The 17,846-nt window shown below is 39.6% G+C and overlaps 1 protein-coding gene across 1 annotated transcript; it reads left to right on the forward strand.

Annotated features, from left to right (window-relative positions):
- Positions 1-4,324: 4,324 nt before the first annotated feature.
- On the forward strand, positions 4,325-6,345 carry c1ql2 (complement component 1, q subcomponent-like 2). Its single transcript, XM_052148839.1, has 2 exons — positions 4,325-5,098; positions 5,825-6,345. The coding sequence occupies exons 1-2, from the start codon at positions 4,538-4,540 to the stop codon at positions 6,002-6,004; spliced, it is 741 nt and encodes a 246-aa protein (XP_052004799.1). The 5' UTR covers positions 4,325-4,537; the 3' UTR covers positions 6,005-6,345.
- The last annotated feature ends 11,501 nt before the right edge of the window (positions 6,346-17,846 follow it).

A 17,846-nucleotide genomic window follows, 5' to 3' on the forward strand; every position in this document is an offset into this window, starting at 1 on the left:
ATTAATGTGTGTCAACAAATGATGTTCTACGTATTATCTGTTCTCAAAGTCTCCTTTTTGTCACAATTACAGCATAATGCACAGTGCAAATTGGGTTAATACCTGCCTTTCATTCGTACTCTCATAGTTTCCAATTCTGAAATTACTTTCAGGCTTGATAAATAATTTAAATGATGCAATTTGATTCATTTGTATCTAGACCGCCATTTATTTTGCACATTTAGAGGCAACGTGCAAAAATTGCCAAAACCTTGCTATTTTGTGCATCAGAAAGACACAATCTTTAAAAGATTACATTAGTAGATCAGCTCGGACATTTTTTTTCTGAATGCTATCAAGTTTTAAGTTGTTTTAATACATGCAAACTTTTAGTAAATCAGGGCCTAATTTTAAATAGCATACCATATTTAATATGTGCGGTCAAACGTTTGTTTATAAAGTGTATAAAGTTAATAAGCGTAAATGGCAACAAAATGCATCTTCTTTAATAGTGGCAGATACTATTTTTACTCCTAATTAAATACTAACGTACAATATAGGACATCACTGCAGTGTGTTTATTTAGAGTCACACTGACAGCCTACACCGACCCCTACCCTTAAACCTATCTCTCACTAAACACTTTTACTACAGTAACAATAATTGCACCATGGTGTTTCACCATATCATATTAGCAACAAAATTAAACATGGTTACTACAATATTGCTACAGTAAAACCATGGTTAATTTTACCCTCAGGTGCATGCACATACCCCCATCGGACCCCTATTGGTGCACTAATATACTATATTTTTACTAATATCTGTGCAAAGGTTTGTCAGTTGTCTATATAATTCACCATATGTAAAAATTGTATTGATGGATGAGATTAGAAATTGATTGATTGATAAGATAAGATAAGATAAGGGAGGGGGCGGGAATAAGGGGTATGGTTGACCAGCTGTGTTAGATAAGGAGTGACCGTTGGTGACCGGATGTGTGTTTGTGATGATAAAGAATGTCAGTTAACACGTCCGGATGTGTGATTGTGCTGATAAGGAATGACCGTTAGGAAATGTGTTTGACTAATACGTTTTGACAGTTTGTGTTTAGCGGATGTTTTTAATAGATAAAGTTTGACAGTTACCAATGTGTGTTTGTCTTATAAGTTTTGACCATTTTTGTCAAGTGAGTGGTTTAAAAGGTGTGTGTTTTCTTGAGTGTGGGTAAGTTGCCACATTCAGAAAATATTCTGAAGTCTGGTAACATTGACCACTGAAATTACTGTTTCTCCAGTGAGCATACCAATTGAATTACCTGAAAGGTTGACTTTAGCCCCAAACCACAAGAATGGATGGAGTGTGACAGATTTAATGTCAGATATCATGAAGTGTGAGCTCCCCACATCCCATGAGAGCATTGTTGGAATTCTGTTAAAAAAAACAACAACACGTACCGTCAAGATCTACATTAGAGAAGTTGATGATTGGAGTATCATCCAACGATGCACCCTTATTCCTCACGGTGGCGGATTGGTATTTTTTCTGTACGAACATCTGGACATCTGTGACAGGGAACCAGTACAGCTCAATTGGGCTAGTGTTGTGTATTAGCTTAACCGCAAAACAGAAATTTTAAAATGGTGATCGTACGTGTCACACCAGTTTTGAAAACACATCTTAAAACATCAATCACTTTCTTATTTTACTGTATGGTTCATTGAACATTTGATGCAAAATTGAGAAAAGTTCACTTAACACATTTTTGATGATGAGGAGGAGTGCCAGGCTGTGAGTGCGCACGGCCGGCCCCCAATCAGGCTTATCAACTGAGGAGAAGAATAAAGCCAAGCGGGATGCGGCAGTTCGAGAGAGAGAGCCACACGCAGCTGCCATGTGTATTTATGTCTTTTTAAGTTTTCATTAAACATTATTTTAACTGTCCAGCCTTTTCCTGCCACCTGGAGCAGCTGCGACCACCATCCGCGAGGGGAGGAGGGGCTTGCTGCCGGCCACCTGGAGCTGTAGAGGGGCTCGCTCCGGTCTGCCTTGGGAGGAGTGGCTGTTGTCCACCAGAGGGTGGAGGAGTGGTCGAGGACCAGGCGACGGTGTGTCTTGGAACTGACAAGCTGACTTTTTTCTCTCTCTCTCTCTCTCTCTCTCTCTCTCTCTCTCTCTCTCTCTCTCTCTCTCTCACACACACACACTGCTGCTCCACCTTGCTCATTCTCTCTCTTTTCCCTCCTCTTGTCTCCCTCCCAGGTCTCGAAAGGTGGGGAAAGCCTGCCGGCAGCCATGGCCAGAAGGGCAACACACCACCCCCCTCCTCCTCGGAGGGGGGGGTGTACATCATGCTGGGGCTTCCCCAGCCTGAGGCAAAGGAGTGAGGAGTGTGACGAGGAGGAAGGCGGGCCTAAACAGTACAAAATCTGCTATTACTAAAAAGAAGTTGATAAAGTTCTAATGCAATCTTGTGATAATATATGCAATATGAGAGATTTATAATCTTAATGGGCCGGTAATTTTTGACTGGGAACACAAAATGTGTAAGCGCAAAACGAAACACAAGGGTTAACTTGATCCAATGCATCCGGCTTAATTCCACCACAGCCACCAATTACATGCCTCTTTAAGTAAAACAGGAATAATCTTTAGCTAAATTACCTACGTGATATCATACTATATGTTGGCGAGCCATCAATGTTTAATTTATTAAAAAAAAAATCTGTATAAATTAGCTTTTACATAAAACCTATTGTACCGACCAAGTAGAAAAGATGAGCACATGGAATGTATGGTCACACAATTGTGCAGTTTCCTACAGTACATAAGGTGGATGGCCCAACTTAACCATCGGCTCGTACATCATTGTCTTCGGTTTTTCTTTTGTAGCTTTACACACAGAAAGTCCCAAACACATTAACATAGGTTACTGCTTCTTTGGGCAGAATGAGAGATAAAGCATCTAAACAGAAATGTTTGTGCATGTCAGTGTACAGGTAATGAGCTCATAGGTTTATTTGTGATGGAAATAATACTGTTTATGGGTGTGTGTGGGCGTGGGCAGGTTGTTTACGAGGACATTTTTTTAGGTGACAAACTGGTAATTACAAGGGCTTTATGCTATAAATGTGGTGTATGAGGACATTTCTAGTGCCCCCATAATTAAAATCGCTTAAAAACATACTAGCCTATGTTTTGTTTTTTTTATGTAAAAATGCAGAATGTTTTTTGTTAGGGTTAGGTTTAGGGGTAGAGTTAGGGTTAAGGGATAGAATGTATAGTTCAGACAGTATAAAAATCATTATGTCTATGGAGAGTCCTCATATGGAGTGTGTGTGCGTGCGTGCGTTACGATGATTATGCTCTCTGTCACACATGCAACTTTGATTCACAGCAGTCAGACCCACATCTAACAGCCCATTAAGCAGAAAAGTGCACGTACACACACAGCCATGAAAAAAAAACAATACACACAGCAACCCATGTACATATGCACTTGCATGCACAATTTAAATTTTTTTCAAACATGTATCTCAAATGTCATGGCATTTACAGCTCAGGTGTTTGGTTCATAAAAATACATTCTCAGTAATCATTAGTGAAGTTGGCATCAAGCAGGTCATAAGGAATTCCATTGGGTCATGTGCCAGCCAAGCAACTTCCATTAAGATGCTTTAGAACGCTATTAGATGGCATTCTCCAGGCATTATAAACCTCCTTGTGGAAAACAAAACCACAACCTGTGGGTTCAGAGGGCACAGGCTTTAGATAAGGTCTTAGGCAAAATACTCATTCAGACCCATATACAGTGTGTATATATATACGGTATATATATATATAAATCAGTGGTAGTACCTAGATTTTTTTATTATTGGAGATTTAGTGCTTCATTGTCCTTTATGTAAGGTTGACACAAGTTACATGCCTTCAACTAAATCATACACACCATCACCATGGGGAGAGGCATATGCAGCCTATAACATGCACGCTTAAGTTTGCTCTGTACTGAAAACTAGCTCAAACTTGTGTTATGAATTGCAATTCATTGCACAATTAATCACTACCAGACTATGGAGAGAAGGAGGTTTAAACAGTTGAACGAGAATGTGTCTGTTACCCTCTGGCCCTATATAATCTTCAGGACGAGTGTGGATATTAATTCAGAGGTTTAGATCATAGATTATCACGTTAGCATTTCAAAAAATTGCTACAGGGTTAGTGACGTCAGATCTTCTTTTGCTCTGTGTGGACACAGACCGCGCGCAGCCTCCACCGTCTTCAGCGCGCGTGCCAGTGTCATTCGTTTCTCTGACAACTCTGGCACAGCGCTGTTTTGCCAGAGGTCACAAGAAGCTTGGGAGTTACGGCATATTTCTATGTTGGTGGGGTGTTCTTATTTTTATATGTATTTAAAGAGAGGCGCGGTCTGTTTATTTTCTCCCCGTGCTTTTCAGCGCGTGTCACCATTTTCTCCAAAAACGAGTCGGACTTTATAGCGCGAGCTTCTCGGGTGCTCCACAGCAAGCGAATAATCGGCGCGGTCTTGGGCATCGTCATGATCGTGGCGCTCATCATCGCGGTTCCTTTTATGGTCCAGACATCTGTGGTTTCCGCGCACTACGAGATGATGGGCACCTGCCGGATGATCTGTGATCCATACAACCCCAAACCGAGCGCCTCGGCGATGGAGGTGATGCAAGATCTGAATGCCATCCAACCATCTTTCGCTCATGGCAACAGAGGGGAACCGGGCCGGCCAGGCAAACCGGGACCGAGGGGTCCACCTGGCGAACCTGGCCCAAGGGGTCCACCCGGAGACTCCGGCAGACCTGGATTTACCGGCATCGCATCGGGGACGGCGAGGACTGAGACGGAAGAATTTGGCCCAAGCTTAGGGTACATGAAAATCGCCTTTTATGTAGGTCTCAAGAACCCTCACGAGGGCTACGAGGTGCTGCGGTTTGACGATGTAGTGACAAACGCTGGAAATCACTACGACCCTACTACAGGCAAGTTTACGTGCCAAGTGTCCGGGATTTACTACTTCACCTATCATGTGCTGATGCGCGGAGGGGACGGCACAAGCATGTGGGCAGATCTCTGTAAAAACGGACAGGTATCCGTACTTCTCTTTTACAAATGTTGCATGAGCAAAAAAGAAAAAACAGCCTCGAATTAGTTTGATATGACTTTTTGGATTAGTGTAAAATACCAATGCATTTGTTGGGTTGTAATTACGCACGGTAATTCTGCCCATACACGAATAATGCCTTGGAGAACTCACTGAGCAGGGATTTAATTCATACGTGCTCTGTCATTTATAATAATAATAATAATAAAAATATTTAACATCATAAAAACTAAATAAAAAAAAAAAGAAATGGTGCAATCGAATTCTGAAACCTACTGGCTCTCTAGGCACAATATACAAAATTAGCCTATACAATATGCAATGCACAACAAAATATTAGTTCGCATTGAGGTGAGGATTAGGCTGGTTTGATGATGAAAACCAATAGATAGATCTTACCAAGACGTATGTGTGTGTGTGTGTGTGTGTTTCCTGCAATATCATATTAATAAACAGAAGTAATGATGGTTGCTGTCCAAATACTAATACATTATTTTATAATAGGCTATAACTTTAATCTTTTTTCATTTTATGACATTTAACAGTTGATTACAATTTAGTCTTTTCTTTCTGAGCAAGTATTAAAACCGTGACGTTTTAACATTTTATCTGTGAAAATCCACTTTATCTTATGTCTAAACTATTGACTATCATTAGCATAAGGAGTGTAAGGAGTGTAATAATCCGAATGTTGTGTTTTTATTCTATCAGGTTCGCGCGAGCGCCATCGCTCAAGACGCCGATCAGAACTACGACTACGCGAGCAACAGTGTCGTGCTGCACCTGGACTCTGGCGACGAGATATATGTCAAACTTGACGGCGGAAAAGCGCACGGAGGCAACAACAACAAATACAGTACATTTTCCGGTTTCATTCTGTATCCAGACTGAATACTTCTGTTCAAATGGACTTCTCATTGAACTCCCCTCTCCGCGCGGGTCGGCCCCTGTCTGTACTGTCTTTGGGAATATAAGGATCATCCGCACCTTTCAGCGCCTGTGTGAGAGTATGCTGTCTGAATTTGTCCCTTTCTGTTTAAAATAGTGTTTGGCAAACATACCCAATTAAATGAAACATCAAAAATTAAGAGTTGTGGACATGTTGCAGATATCAGACCTACATATTATGTCAGTACTGCTCTCTGGGTGTTTGCTCAAACAGTATGTGTGTCCTTTACAGCTAAAGTACATTGTCAACATTTATGAACATGATTTTGATTGTTGTTTTAATGAGTGGCCCTTGATTAAGCAAATGGTTTGGTTCATCATGTATGGGTAGCATTATAAAATGTAGCTCTTAAGCTGGACAAAGCTGAACAAGTGTGAACAAACTATATATACAGTATATATATTACACAATTCCTTGGATAAATGCACTCACAATTTAAGCTCTTTAAATGTAATTTTCATACGTGTAGTGGTCATGTACATGTGCTATTGCAGAACGACTTTGTTTTAAAACTATGAGTGAGCAATAAAGCTTTACATTGTGTTTTATTTTTAAATAACAAACTTGTGTATGTGTTTTAATGAAGTGTGGTAGTTCAGCGGAAAACTGCCGCTCCCAATAACCAGACTACACAATCTGCGTAGGGCACCAACTCCCTAGGGGGGCACCAGAAAGACCACCGGCTGCCCTTACTCACACATTAAATGTTATTCAAGGACCCGAAAGCAGTTGCGAAACACAGATGATCGCTTCTCGCCAATATCACACGCCTCTCCCCCACGTCCACCTGGAACTCTGCGTAGGGCATAAATTTGGCCAGCGGCGGCCCTGCTTCTGTGACTTGACTTTTAACCTCATGCAGGTTCTACTGAGACCTTGGTGCAGCAACACACCTACAGTAACACACTGTAGGTGTGCATGCAAAATATCACGATTATAAAGAAAGAGGGAGAAAATTGATAAACAGAAAATTATGCCCGTGAAATCAACCCTATGGAATCTATATATAGTAGGCCTATTCAAATGACATACAGAAAACCAAATTTGCCACAAGATTGAGAAAAACCAACACAGAGAAATCTTGCGAATTCTTACGAGTTGACTAAATTATATGAAAGCGTACGAGATGGGTCGTATGACTTCGTACGACTTTTACAACAGTCAGTCTTAAAACATGACAATTACTTTCTTTCATCATACACATCATACTCCATACACTTCAGATCATCCTTACAGACTCTCCTCTATGGTTAGCTTTATGGGGTTTGGGCATAAAATGAATAAGCATGTACACAACGTCTGACACACAGAACATCCGCTTCTGCATTTGATTCATATGAATTTATACAGATGATCTTATGTGCTTTCATATGATTAAGCCAACTCGTACAACTTCTCATGACATCAGGTTGCAAATGCTGGTGTTGTCTTGATGGTTAATTGATGCCTGCACAGTGATCAAAGTAGAAAATGATTTTCTAATATAAAATTATTGTAGCCCATAGTTGAAATTAAATTATTCAGATTGTTTTGATCCTGATTAAAACATAGAGATGATTAACAAGCATCCCCTAACAACATTAGGGTGTCATCTTTAATTCATCTTTTACACACTAGAAATGCCTGATTACACACATCAATCAAATGATGCTTTAGGAAGAAGGTTCATATGACATGTATAACATGAGTTTGCTTGCTCTCATTAACATGTTTATTTTTGTTGTTTAAATATGAGACCATATTCTTTTATACATGTTTACCCAACAGCATGGTGCTTGTCTTCTTTCTTGTACTCAACTAAGTTTGATTTGTTTCCCTTGCTTGATTTGCATAAAACACATCTTTCTCTGACAAACCATTGAAATCCTCAGAATTTACTGGCTTTAGCAAAAGAGCCAAATTCTGACTTTTCACACAAACAATGAATTGAAATGAATCCAGAGAACATCAGAATTATTATAGGTATGTCTAGTATTATTGAGAAGCATTAGGGGGTGAGCCATCTGTGACATACAACCCTGAAAATGGTTTATATGGGAACTATGTAGGTACAAGGGCATTAATACGATTTTATTAGTCTGTGCATGTGGGTTTAAAGAGAGTCCTGATCCTCGTGATCGTGTGAGGAGGCACAGCTGGTAGTTACAGGGTGACAGAAAAATAAGCCAGGGGGCTCAAATCACTTTTCTCTCTTCTGCTGTCTCTCCCTCTTGCTCAGTTCTCTCAGTTCCTCTTACACTCTTTAAAATATAACCACACATACTGCATCGACTGGAGCAGCTTTGCTGCGGAGCATCGGCTGCTTCAAACACACACATGCAAGTAATTATTTGACACCATTCTAAGCACCTCCATCACAGCAACTCAGTGTCATAATTAGATCTGATGACACTCACACAGCCACATCCTCACTGAGTCTCCTACACGATCACAACTCTCAGCACTGCCAGGAGCTGCTCAGAAGAATCCAGTTTATTTAACCCACATGTTCTCTTGAGAATGACTTTACTATGTTTTGTTTGAGGTCTCAGAGTAATTTCAAACTGAAATCTTATTTTCGCTTCAGATTATATTAACCAATACAGATATTATCGAAGCTGTACCCTGATGTTGTATCACATTAGGCATGCACTTTTACATAAATATCATCGGTATACATTCTATAAATGCTGTTTGGGGTCAATTTGGCTCTGGCACAAACACACTTTAGAAAATTAAACAACCAATTAGAGTAGACTGCTACAGTGTGTACAGCAGTCAGAGCTTCTTGTGTTGTTTTTTGAACACTAGATATTTATTCTGTAAAATGTCAGCCTGATCTCATTATTTTTCATTACTATGTGTATGTGACATTTAAATGTAAATTTTTATATGTTTGGATAGACTATGAAAAGTACAATATGGGTGTATTGACAGCATTTGAAACATAAAACAATTTATGTATTTACAGCTTTCGAAATGTAAATACATTTACAAATCCTTTGTATTATTACAACCCTATTTCCGAAAATGTTTGGACAGTATGAAAAATGCTATTAAAAACAAAAAGGAGTGATTTGTAAATTATATTCACCCTTTGCTATATTGAAAACACTACAACTACACATTATATGATGTTTTACCTTGTGAATTTCATTGTATTTTTATGTATAGTAATTTCGACACACTCCAAAAAAGTTGAGACTGGTAATTTAAGACTAATAACAATTTGACGAGATAAAATAACAAGGCGACGTGAAACAGGAGATGTTAAACCGGTGAGGCAATTGTGTCAGTATATAAGGAGCTTCCAAAAACAGTCTAGTCCTTCAAGAGCAAGGATCATTTGAGACATGTCAATTTGCCAACAGATGCTTCAGCAAATAATTAATTCTACACACCTGGCCCCTTATCAGGCTAATCAAGCCTTCGAGAGTGATAAAGACTGACTGTGATTATTTATATTGTCAAGCCGGTTCTTGCCACCTCTTTTCCATTAATACCTTTACATTGGTGCCAAAACCCGGGAAAGAGGAAGGATGTGCCGTAGTGGAGTTCTTGCTGCTACCATCCACCCCAGTGGAGCAGCCACAGCCATCCGCCGGAGGACGGAGGAGCCCGGCCGCCTGGAATTGGAGGAATGACCACCGACCGAGAGGGGAGGAGGGGCTCCCAATCAACCGCCTGGAGCGGTTACCGCTGCCCCTACCGTTCACCAAAAACACATAAGTGCATAAGTTACCCAGTGGTTTACAATAATATATAGTGTACAAGCTCTAGATTTACTATTTATAGGTATGTGTTTGAGTGAAATTATTATTTTATTATTCTGTGCTCTGGCCTGCAGGGTGGATTTTAATGATGTGGCCCTCAAGGACAGTTTCCGTTTTTGGTTGAATGACTTTGCCCTACTGATAAGTGTTTCACCATTCACCGTAGGGGAGGCTGTTAATGAGCCAACGCCCATGCCTGCCACGGCCAACGAGCCAACGCCCATGCCTGCCACGGCCAACGAGCCAATGGACATGCCTGCCATGGCCAAGTCTCTTCCCGTGTACATGACCACAGAGTTCGTTCCTGAGTCTCTGCCCATGCCCACGACCACAGAGGTCGTTCCCTAGTTTCTGCACATGTTCATGACCACGGAGGTCGTTCCCAAGTCCCTGCCCATGCTCACAACTCTTAGCCTCGAGTCTCCCATGGCTCTACCTTCTATGGCTTTTCCCCTCAAGCCTCCCACGGCTCCATCTACCACTACGTAGTCCACATAGTATACAGTAATCTCTAGTAACATTCAAGCGTATTTTCTTGAATTACGAGTATGACTGTGTGCGTGCGTACGTGTGTGGTGAAATACATTCTGGCTACATCTACAACATCAGAGGCTGCTACAGCTGCATGTGTTAATTTCTGTCTTGTTATTTTTGTTTTAAAATTGAAATTGGACGGGACTTCCGCTTCCGCCCGCATGGAGTGAGCAGCAGAGAAGGGAGCTCCTCGAATAAATAAATGATTATTGCTCAATAAACTAGTCAGCCGTGTAAAACTTTATCATTTTGGTCAAAGAATTGTTGCTACGTACCTTTCAACATGAAACCGAACGCATGCAAAAATGTTACATCGACGATCCAGCGTAATATGAAGACAGAAAGTGGTGAAAGAAAAATGGACGAACATATCATCCAAGACGATGATTCGCCTATTTCATTGAGTGCACTCAGAACGGAACTACATACACACCGAGAGGCTATGATTAAGGACATTAAGTCGCAAATTGAAAACCTACATTTGGAGATGCAAAAGAATAGAGAAGAAGTGAAAGAAGACCTCCGAGCCCTGCGAGAGGAAATATTTCCCAAGCTGGCCGCCATACATAAAGCGCAGGCCGAAGCGACAAACGAGTGTATGGAGATGGGGAAAGCTATGAGTGACACGATGGACAGGATGGCAGTACTAGAAAAGTCTCACAAACTCATGGCCAAAGAGCACAAGAAAATGCATGAAAAATTTATGGATTTGGAGAAACGTAGCCGAAGACTGTTGGGGTTCCAGAGGGAGTGGATGCGGGAAGACCGGTTCGATTCATAAAAGGCCTGCTAGTGGAGTTATTCGGAGCTGATGAGTTGGGAGATTCCAGTATGATGGTAGATCGAGCGCACAGAACTCTTGCGCCAAAACTGAAACCGGGAGAGCGGTCCCGAGCAATAATTGCTCATTTTCATTACTATTCTGACAAGGAAAAAATCCTGATGTTGTCTAGAAATAAATACAAAGGATCCCCTCTGTACATCTTCCCCGATGTGAGTCCAGAGGTTGGCAAACTTCGCGCTGCATTCAATCCAGTGAAGGCCAAGCTGTGAGCCGCCGCGATAAACTATAGTTTGTTCTATCCAGCCAAACTGGCAATCACCGTGGACGGAATTAGATACACATTCGAACATCCTAAAGAAGCAGAGAAATGTATTGAGAAGAAAACACAAACCTAGCTTACCAAGCTGTAAGTCCAGACTATCTGATTAGCTGAAATGTGGTCTCTGTTATCATTTACAGTACATATGCAAAGACTCGCCAACAATTTTAAAGTGAAAGAAACATAAGTGTAAATAGGTCTATCAAGCTTTTTTTCTTAAATATTTTTTAGAAAGGAGCTAAGTGATAAGTCAAATTTTCTGCTCTGTTCTTTTTTGTGTACCTCTCATTCAGAGAAAGGTAAATTGAGCTATTGTTTAAATTGTTCATGTTGGCACTTTTTTCTTTTTTCCCTTTCCCACTCCCTCTTCAAAAACCATACTTCACAATAATTCTAGAGTCTTTGACCATGGCTAGAAGGAAAGTAAATGCTGTTAAGAAAAATATGGTCCAGTTTGTCTCATGGAATTGCAAAAGGCTTAATGGGGCTATAAAACTGGGCAATGTACTAGCTCATCTTGGGAGACTGGGGCAGATATCGCGTTTTTACAAGAAACACATATAAGGAACCAAGACCAGGGCCAATTGAAGGGAAGGTGGGTAGGACAAATCTTTCATTAAAATGTTAACTTTAAGTCTAGAGGTGCAGAAATTCTCATAAAGAAAAGTATACAGTTTACTGCAACACAAGTTATTTCTGACTCCAGTGGACGTTATGTTATAGTAGCAGGAAAACTTTAGAACACAACAATATTATTAGTCAATATACAGTGGGGAGAACAAGTATTTGATACACTGCTGATTTTGCAGGTTTTCCTACTTACAAAGCATGTAGAGGTCTGTAATTTGTATCATAGGTGCACTTCAACTGTGAGAGACGGAATCTAAAACAAAAATCCAGAAAATCACATTGTATGATTTTTAAATATTTAATTTGCATTTTATTGCACAACATAAGTATTTGATCACCTACCAACCAGTAAGAATTCCGGCTCTCACAGACCTGTTAGTTTTTCTTTAAGAAGCCCTCCTGTTCTCCACGCATTACCTGTATTAACTGCACCTGTTTGTACTCGTTACCTGTATAAAGGACACCTGTCCACACACTCAATCAAACAGACTCCAACCTCTCCACAATGGCCAAGACCAGAGAGCTGTGTATGGACATCAGGGATAAAATTGTAGACCTGCACAAGGCTGGGATGGGCTACAGGACAATAGGCAAGCAGCTTGGTGAGAAGGCAACAACTGTTGGCGCAATTATTATAAAATGGAAGAAGTTCAAGATGACGGTCAATCTCCCTCGGTCTGGGGCTCCATGCAAGTTCTCACCTCGTGGGGCATCAATGATCATGAGGAAGGTGAGGGATCATCCCAGAACTACACGGCAGGACCTGGCCAATTACCTGAAGAGAGCTGGGACCACAGTCTCAAAGAAAACTATTAGTAACACACTACGCCGTCATGGATTAAAATCCTGCAGCGCTCGCAAGGTCCCCCTGCTCAAGCCAGCACATGTCCAGGCCCGTCAGAAGTTTGCCAATGACCATCTGGATGATCCAGAGGAGGAATGGGAGAAGATCATGTGGTCTGATGAGACAAAAATAGAGCTTTTTGGTCTAAACTCCACTCGCCGTGTTTGGAGGAAGAAGAAGGATGAGTACAACCCCAAGAACACCATCCCAACCGTGAAGCATGGAGGTGGAAACATCATTCTTTGGGGATGCTTTCTCTGCAAAGGAAACAGGACGACTGCACCGTATTGAGGGGAGGATGGATGGGGCCATGTATCGCGAGATCTTGTCTAACAATCTCCTTCCCTCAGTTAGAGCATTGAAGATGGGTCGTGGCTGGGTCTTCCAGCATGACAATGACCCGAAACACACAGCCAGGGCAACTAAGGAGTGGCTCCGTAAGAAGCATCTCAAGGTCCTGCAGTGGCCTAGCCAGTCTCCAGACCTGAACCCAATAGAAAATCTTTGGAGGGAGCTGAAAGTCCATATTGCCCAACGACAGCCCCAAAACCTGAAGGATCTGGAGAAGGTCTGTATGGAGGAGTGGGCCAAAATCCCTGCTGCAGTCTGTGCAAACCTGGTCAAGAACTACAGGAAACGTATGATCTCTGTAATTGCAAACAAAGGTTTCTGTACCAAATATTAAGTTCCGCTTTTCTGATGTATCAAATACTTATGTCATGCAATAAAATGCAAACTAATTATTTAAAAATCATACAATGTGATTTTCAAATTACAGACCTCTACATGCTTTGTAAGTATGAAAACCTGCAAAATCAGCAGTGTATCAAATACTTGTTCTCCCCACTGTATATGCCCCTAATATAGATGAGGAACAATTTATATCATCTATTTTGAACATTTTGCCTAACCTAGATACCCATCAACTGATAATGGGAGGTGACTTTAACTTTGTATTAGATCCAGTCTTAGACAGATCTTCAAATAGAAAAGTACCCTTATCTAAATCAGCCAAATTGCTACAGACGTTTATGAAAACCTTTAAAATAATAGATCCGTGGAGACTTACCTATGATACTTACCTTCCCAAACCAACGAAAATATTCATTTTTTTCACCAGTCCATCACTACTATTCTAGGATAGATTACTTTTTAATTGATTATAAACTTCTGTCAGCGGTCGCACACTGTGATTATGAAGCAATGGTATTATCAGACCATTGCCCCTTAGTTCTTCAGGTATTATTTGAAACCAAATATGACACTATGAAATGAAGATTTGATAATAACTTATTGGCAGACAAGGCATTTGAAGAACAAACCAAAGCTCAAATAAGATTGTATTTAGAGACAAACGATACGACAGACATTTCCAAATCCACAATTTGGGAGGCATTTAAAGTGTATATGCGGGGAAAAATGATCCCTCACAGTGTTTCGATTAAGAAACGGTGTAAAGAACCAAAAAATATATTAACTGACAGAATACTACAAATAGATTGTGAGTATGCAATATTCCCCTCACCAGAATTGTATAAGGAGAGACTCTCTCTCCAGTCAGAATTTCAGTTACTCTTCACTTCGGAAACTACTGGTCGTCTGATGCGGGCGAAAGCCACATATTATGAACATGGAGAGAAAGCAGGTAAACTCCTTGCTAGGCAAATTAAAGAGACGGTGGCATCAAGACTGATAATGGAAATTAGGAAAGAGACAGGACAAACCACATCAGACCAACAAGAAATAAACAACATTTTAAACGTTTTGACAACAAATTATATTCCTCAGAATCTATTAATGACCCATCGTTCATAGAGCAGTTTTTTAATCGCTTAGCATTCCGTCCTTTAATATGGAAGACAGGGATGTCTTGGAGCAGCCACTAAATGAAATAAATCAAGCGATATCCAATATGCAATGTTCAAAGTCTCCAGGTCCGGATGGTTTCACGACCGAGTTCTATAAATCTTTTAGTAATCAAATCTCACCATTGCTCTTAGAAGTTTTTAATGAATCACTTGAGATAGGCTGTTTACCACCAACATTTTATCAGGCAAATATTTCCTTAATACACAAGATAGATAAAGACCCTTTAGACCCTAGTTCATATAGACCTATCAGTCTTCTTGATGTTGATAATAAAATACTGGCCAAGGTTTTGGCCACTCGCCTCGAAAAAGTTCTTCCATCTGTGATTTTGACGGATCAAACAGGATTCATAAAAAATCGCCTCCTATTTATTAACATTAGAAGATTAGTAAATATTATTTATACACCAAGTCCCAATCCCACCCAGCAAGAGGTACTTATTTCTATGGGTGCAGAAAAAGCCTTTGATAGGGTTGAGTGGGATTACCTCTTCACCACTCTGGAAAAATTTGGATTTGGTTCTAATTTTATTTCATTTATTAAACTACTATATGCCCACCCTCAAGCTTCTATACAAACAAATAATAATAACTCTAGTTATTTTCCATTAAGTCGCTCTACAAGACAGGTTTGCCCTCTTTCACCCCTGTTTTTTGCTTTAGCAATTTCTTTACGGGCATCTAAAACCTATGGTGGGACAATGAGAAGGGGAAAATAACACAAAGTATCATTATACGCTGATGACCTGTTAGTTTACATCTCCAACCCCTTACAATCAGTGCCAGCCATCATGTCAATTTTAGATACATTTTGGAAAGTCTCAGGGTATAAGATTAATTTCTCTAAGAGTGTTATATTTCCGATAAATCCTAAGGCCCAATTTGAAGCACTTTCCTCTTTCCCTTTTAAAGTAGCAAACTCATTTAAATACATAGGGTTCACCATAACTAAATGTTTTTCTATGCTTTTTAAAGAAAATATTCTAAAGCTGTACGAGTACAACCAATACATAAAAAATAAAAAAAATCCAATCTCTCTATCTCTTTAGCGGGTCATATTAATATAGTGAAAATGAGCATTTTGCCTAAATATTTATTCATTTTCCAGTGTATCCCAGTTTACATTAATAAATCATTTTTTTAGAAACTTGGATAGAATAGTTACCCAATTTATTTGGAATAATAAAACCCCCAGAATCAAGAAGATACATTTACAGAGGACAAAACCAAAAGGTGGGATGAGTCTACCTCATTTCCAGCTGTATTACTGGGCATGTAATATAAGAGCACTATCATTTGTTATACAGGAGAGGTCGATAGAGTGGTGCGATATGGAAAATATATCATGCTCACCTTCCTCTTGGCCAGCTTTAATCTATTGAGCCTTATCTCGACTGAATAACCCAGTGGTTTCCAACTCACTCAAAATTTGGAATCAGATAAGAAGGCATTTTAAATGGCAGGCATGCTCAATTATAAGCCCATTAACCGCTAATCACTATTTTCTTCCTTCCCAAATTGATTCAATTTTTCAGACCTGGTCCAAAAAAGGGGTACGTTCCTTCCAAAATATGTTTATTAACAAATGTTTTCCAACATTTCAGCAGTTACAGCAGATGTCTGATCTACCTAGTTCACATTTCTTTAAATACTTACAAGCTCGCAGTTTTGTCCAAAATAATTTTTCATCATTTCCTAATGAGCCGTCAACCTCTCATATGGACTTGAGATGTTTCATTGGAACATTTAAGAGCAGCATGGCAAGAAGAATAGATATTGCAGACTGTCAATGGGAAGAAGCACAAGAACGAGTTCACTCGTCGTCTTTGTGTATTAGACATGGTTTAATACAATTCAAGATCTTACATAGACTTCATCTGTCTAAACTAAAGCTCTCAAAGATGTTCTCTTTGGTGGATCCATTATGTGATAGATGCTGTCACACTCCAGCATCATTGGGACATATGTTTTGGAAGTGTCCAAATATTCGCAATTATTGGATTCCAAATATTGTCAGAGGTATTGGGAAAACCACTAGACCCAAACCCAGTTTTGGCCATTTTTGGTGTTAGTAGTGACAATGTGGAGCTGTCTTAAGGACAGTGTATTGTGCTCAGAGTTGTTACACTCTTAGCACGAAGATTGATTTTGCTTTTTGATTGATAAAGTCCAATTTCAAAAAATTGAAATTGGATTTAAGACTCAAACTCGTGTCCGAACTTGAATACCCCAACTCTGTTAATTACTGAAAATCTTCTCCACTCTGTGAAGGCAAGCAAATATGTTTTAAAGAATACTTCACACAGAATTTTAAAATTGGTAATGCAATCAATACATATGAGAATTTATTGAGGTGGCAATGTTTTAATGTTAAAATTAGAAATTTAGTGAGGCTGAAACCTCCATGGTGGATGGAGACGAAGATCACTGAATAAAGACTTAAATGTGTATCTGTTCAAATCTATCACTTGGCCACTGAAGACTTGGAATATATATATATTAATTGATATATGAATGGGATGGATTACTTTAATGATTGTTTTGTGGTGTATTTAATGGGCATGAGTTATGGTTTTGAGCCGCAGTATATTATGAAAGCTCCTTACCAGTACGACACCAGAAATTACATAAAACAGAATGAACCCATTATAATGTAAATTTGAATTACATAAACATTATGTAAATGTGCAACTGCAGTAAATAAATGTGATGGTATTGAACATTTAATTAATCATCGTTTATAAATACAATAAAATCAACTGATTCATTCGATGAATTCAACATTCATGTATTCAATAAGGATCTATAGACATTTGTAAGTCTCTAAAGTTGTTTATACATACATTTATTATGTTTTAGATGCTGTCAATATGTCAGTGTCGATGCAAAAGAAAGCAAAAAGTCCATGTGCTAGAACCACACTTCTCCTACAAATACATGCAAAACATCATAAGATAATGTTGGAAATACACAAGGGCAACAACTTATCCAATGTAACTACAGTTTCTATTAAACAAACTATGGTATTTGTTAGGGGTGTAACAGTCCATTGA

Source organism: Xyrauchen texanus, chromosome 18 (assembly GCF_025860055.1).
Source record: "Xyrauchen texanus isolate HMW12.3.18 chromosome 18, RBS_HiC_50CHRs, whole genome shotgun sequence".
Taxonomy (NCBI): Eukaryota; Metazoa; Chordata; class Actinopteri; order Cypriniformes; family Catostomidae; genus Xyrauchen; species Xyrauchen texanus.